At 40.1% G+C, this 5,005-nt stretch overlaps 1 protein-coding gene across 1 annotated transcript; it reads right to left on the reverse strand.

Moving 5' to 3' along the window:
* Positions 1–1,159: 1,159 nt before the first annotated feature.
* On the reverse strand, positions 1,160–2,474 carry LOC120686585. The gene is made up of 8 exons (XM_039968796.1): positions 2,400–2,474; positions 2,250–2,324; positions 2,108–2,179; positions 1,891–1,947; positions 1,769–1,813; positions 1,630–1,677; positions 1,313–1,552; positions 1,160–1,236 (listed from the first exon to the last, which is right to left on the reverse strand). The coding sequence occupies exons 1-8, from the start codon at positions 2,439–2,441 to the stop codon at positions 1,216–1,218; spliced, it is 600 nt and encodes a 199-aa protein (XP_039824730.1). The 5' UTR covers positions 2,442–2,474; the 3' UTR covers positions 1,160–1,215.
* Positions 2,475–5,005: the final 2,531 nt, after the last annotated feature.

A 5,005-nucleotide genomic window follows, 5' to 3' on the forward strand; every position in this document is an offset into this window, starting at 1 on the left:
TCTTTCAGGGGACACGGTGCGGTACAAGGATATCACCAATCGCAGCACCAACATTTACGATTAATAGGCGCAGCACTTGGCACAGGCAGCATGCTCGTTGATATGCTCTCAGTACAACAACGGCCATGCTGACTGTGTCAAATGCTGTCTTCTTATCAATCGGAAGTGCTGGTGATGCGACCAGCCGATTCGCGACGTCCTTATAGCGCATCGTGTATCCCCGAAAGGTAGTGCCATCACCATTGGATGGAGATTAACGACGTATACTTGTTTCGAAATAAAGATTTTTTAGCTTCTAGATGGTTTCAATGTGAGTCTGAATAAATACATCACTAGAGTGTCAAAATAATCCATTCATAATACAAAAAATTCTAATATACTCATTTCATTAATTCATTCATGAATACAAAAATCAACTATCCACAATATGGTCATATATACAAGTACATCACATGAAGTGTCTACACTCATTCTAAAAATTTCTACTATCCACATACTCATCTAAATCTAAAAGAAAATCACACCTACATATGCAATCTAAATGTCCAAGAAATGAGCTAGCTACACATTTTCTCTATTTCTAAAGCATGAAATGAGCTATCACTACAAATTGACACCCCCTTTTGCAACGCAAATATGCGTTGCTAAAAGTTCATATATACGTTGGTAGGGTCTATACCAACGCATCTTGTATGCGTTGCCTAAAGTGGCGTTGCAAGGATCTATTGCAACACTTATTTATGTGTTGGTAACATGTAGTAATAACCGTTGCAAAGTTGCAACGCATAATATTTGATCATGGCAACACTTATATGTGTTTGTACAGACCATGTGTGAATAGCCTCTATGGTTTGTTGTAACGTATAGATTTAGTTTATTGCAACACTTATATGCGTTGTAAGGATTAAACCATTCGTTCATTAATATTATATAATTATTTATTTATGAGACAACAATAGAGATAATATTGTACAATTTAATAAAAAATGCAATACCATCCAACATAAAAATAAGCACACTGAGCCATATATATATTTATTTATTATAAATAATTTGTCGCATTACAAAGTACCATCCAAATTCATGACACATTTTTTTGTACAGAGGACATGTTACTATGTGAGCAAATATGAAACATATAAAAGATCCCTCTTAGCACGCTAGTTGTCCTCCTTTCTCCTTCCTTCAGCTCAGTCAAGTGTTCCTCTGCTGTGATCATATATCTATCTTCTCGATCTGCAAATGAAAATTAAATTAAATAATATGACACACATGAGAATTGAAATCTCAATGGGTTATAGAAAAGACGTACAAAAGTTGAAGGCCATGCAACATGGGCTCCTCCTTCTACATCTCTAAGAACCTTGTAGTTTTTGTATGGTCGTATCAATGGTTCATCTTCTACCATTACAAAACTAACAGAAACCATCCAAAATTCTTTGCCTAGCTGAACACCATCAAGTTTCTGTTTTGGATCACAACTCACTAGTTTACCCATTGCGACAGTCTTGTTTCGATTTTTCCATCTCTGCAAGTATACTTTGGTGCCAACCTGATTCACAAATATATGTATACAACAAATAAGCACATAATAGATCATAGTCTGTCTAAGAAATTGAATAATCATACCTTCATTGTATTGCCAGTTGACAAACTTGTTGTACCACGATGATTCTTCTACAAAAGTATATATGGGGATTCTTAGACTCCAGTTGTAAGAACAATTAAGAAAAGGATAAAATGAAGTTTTAAGCGATGTGTCTTATACACTAGCAGGTACCGATGCACTAGGCCTTTTTGAGATCTTGTTCAGCTGGTAACAAGTCAAAATCGATAACTTAGTTGTGGAAAATAAGCTAACAAAAATATCGATGCTAGAAAGATATTTACTTGGTACTGAGATGCTTCAAAAATTGAGGGAGTAGCATATGTTTCCTTTGAGACAACCTGTAATATATGCTTGTTTAATACAACAATTTGATAAAGTTCATAGAACAGTATACTGCCATTCTATTAGAAAACTCAGAAAGCAGTGGCAATAACGGTATTTAGCAACATGAATAGAATATATTGCTTTGCATCCATGTGTTAAGTTTGGTGTGCAAACCTTATCGCTACTACAATTATCTCTGTAATGTGCTGGCAGATCCTCATTCTCCACATAATCATCTTGCTCCATCTATAGTGAATAAGAATAAATTAATATATTCTTTCACCAACAAAATCTACAGGCAGTGCTTCATGAATACCTGTAAGCTAATATTTATTGTGGCTGGGGTAGATGAGTCCGAATTTGTGGTTCCATATGAGTGCTCAGCCACCTTCTTTACAGAGGAACCAAAAGAATATTTAACCAAAAAACCTTATAATGATTCATCACTGAAAAATAGCTTCCTTACCTGTTTCTTTGAGCTAAGAACATCTATTTTTCTCTGCATCATAAGATTTTGCCTCTGCAAGCACAAGTCACAAGTCACAGTTAAAGGACAACATAAGATTCTAGTTAAAGCGGCAACCATTACTAGCTTTCCAGTGCCAAACATAGTAAAACGCTCTCATCCATATTAGTGTGCATACCTTCTGTCATGCCATCCTTGATGCGCTCTTCATCATGCCATCTTAGGAGAGGGGCTGTTTCTTTGCACATAAACAACCTTTTCAGCCTGTCTTTAACAGGAAAGTATCTTAATACTTTACAAGGCGTTGCTTTCCTTCTTTGCTTCTTTGTTAGTTTGGTCTCAGGTTCCATACCTTTCCACCTAGAAGCCTTGCACTTTGAGCAAAAATCATCATTTTTCTTGTCTTTCCAAAATAGTTCACAATCATTTGGGCATGCATGAATACTTTCATAGCCCAAGCCAAATTTGGAAATAATTTTCTTAGCCTCATAAAAATTTTTGGGCAGTTCCTTTCCATTTGGAATAGCCTTCTGCAAAATACCAAGTAGATCACCTAATGATTTATCTGACCATTTGTTCATGGATTTTGCATTGAACAAAAGCACAAGTAAAGTTAGCTGTGTTAAATCACATCCTTCCCATAAAGGCTTTTGTGAATCTTCAACCAGTTTATAAAACTCTTCTGCTTCTAAATTTGGCCCGCTAACAGGTGGATTCGGAAGATTTCCAACATCTGTCATAGGTATGTCATCATACATGTGATAAAATGTCTCACGAAGCAGCTGATTCATGTTGCCATGCCTTCCTTCATTCTGAGATTGTGGCTGTTGGTCAACAGTGTGCTGCACTGAAGGGTCACCATGAAGATCATGCACTGAAGGGTCACTATGAAAATCCCATTGCTCATAATTCTCAAGTATCCCATTGCAGACCAAATGTTCATATATTTCATCCCTGGATAGGAGACTAGTATGCACGCATGCATGACATGGACAATAAATCTTGGTATCTTCAGGCTTATTTTTAAAGGCAAATTCAACAAATCCTTCTACACCAGCTAAGTACCGAGTAGAACCTTTAGGACAGCCCAAAAGAACCTTGATGATCTTTAAATCCATTGTGAAACCATAAAAAGCTCTAGCTGTATAAATAGATAAATAGCATCTATAAGTTCATATTTATTTATCATCATTTAATTTGGATCCCTTTCAGTTACATCATCGCAACTATTTTGGTAATAAAAATCATAAAATTATAAACCAGCCAATTTAAAAGGTTAACCAAAAGGAAAGAAGATTTCTAGCTTCGAGGGAGGAAGATTGCTATTTTGGTTTCAGTCAGATAATTAGCAGACTACTCCAGCTAGAGCAGAAAATGATTCTAGGAAATCATACATATTTCAGTGAGTCTAGCTAGTGTAGCAAATTTCACTTCCAGTTAACAGACTGCTCCAGCTCTTTAAGTTTCAGCACCAGTTTAGCAAATCACACATGTACTAAAAAAATATCACTATATATTGTGGTTCAGATACATCCAAGCCAGGTATTCTATTTGATTTGAATGCTAAAAATCCCATATAGCAACTTGAGCATTACAAACAGTATGGTATGCTGTGACTGATTTTTGACATTACTGCTTCAGTAAAGAGCTAGCAGGACACAATAGTCAAGTTAATGCGGGCAAGCATGACACTTGATTTCGATTTAATTAATTGAATGGGGTACTTGCAACTCATGATTGAGGGTCAAACTGCACGATCTAAACGACAAAGAGAAATTGGCTTAACCGCTTAAATAGCTGGAGAGTTCAAGACATACCTATGGCCTGGTGTTCAGCGCCCGCAATCCCTGGGGAGTCCGGCCGCTGTACCTGTGGCCAGGGGCGGGCCCAGGATTTTGAGTTTGGGTATTCAAGATTGTAAAGGGTGAAAAAAATTAACAGCCTAAAGTAAGATATAGATATAATCAATTAATCATACAGCCATAGATGTACTCACATGGTACAAATTAAAATGATTCAAATTGACTGCTCACTGCACAAATTCTCGGGCTAATAACCTAATATGCAGAAATAGGAATATGGGATTAGGAAATTTGAGAAATTGACCTTAGCAATTGTCCAATTTTGAGCAGAGGCTACGCGCGAGCTGCCTGCTGCGGTGCCGCGGTCGCCGTGCGCCCGTGCCCGGTGTCGCAGTGCCGCCCTGCGCCACTGTCCGCTGCTGCCGCGCCACGCCGCTGCAGGCCGCCCCGGCGCTCCGCTCTCGTCTCCCCAAGCGGCAGCCGCGGCTGGCTTCAGCTCCGACCCGCCGCCCGCCGGCGGCCGCTGCTCAGCTGCCCAGTGCCCTCCTCGCGCCGTGCGCGCCCCCGCCAAGCCTGCCCACCAGCAAGACACCGCTGCTTGCGGCCTGCTTGCCCGGCGCCCCGGTGGCCGGCCGCCACCCCTAGCTCCTGCTGCTGCCGTTGCCGCCGGGTAGAGTTCGAGCGATGCGAGGGGGTCAGGGGGAGAGACACGGAGTGGCCATGTGGGGGCTTGGGGTCTGCGTGTGGGGGTTTGGGGGATGGGGAAGGCCGGCCAGTGGGCCGTTTTTTAGCTGTTCGGCCCAT

This window comes from Panicum virgatum, chromosome 8N, assembly GCF_016808335.1.
Source record: "Panicum virgatum strain AP13 chromosome 8N, P.virgatum_v5, whole genome shotgun sequence".
Lineage (NCBI taxonomy): Eukaryota > Viridiplantae > Streptophyta > Magnoliopsida > Poales > Poaceae > Panicum > Panicum virgatum.

Coding starts and splice junctions, on each gene's coding strand:
- LOC120686585 (XM_039968796.1), bottom strand. CDS start 2,441: ATGATGCAGAGAAAAATAGATGTTCTTAGCTCAAAGAAACAG. Junction 2,180..2,249: donor CAATAAATATTAGCTTACAG/GTATTCATGAAG, acceptor TATTCACTATAG/ATGGAGCAAGATGATTATGT. Junction 1,553..1,629: donor CAACTGGCAATACAATGAAG/GTATGATTATTC, acceptor TTTGTGAATCAG/GTTGGCACCAAAGTATACTT.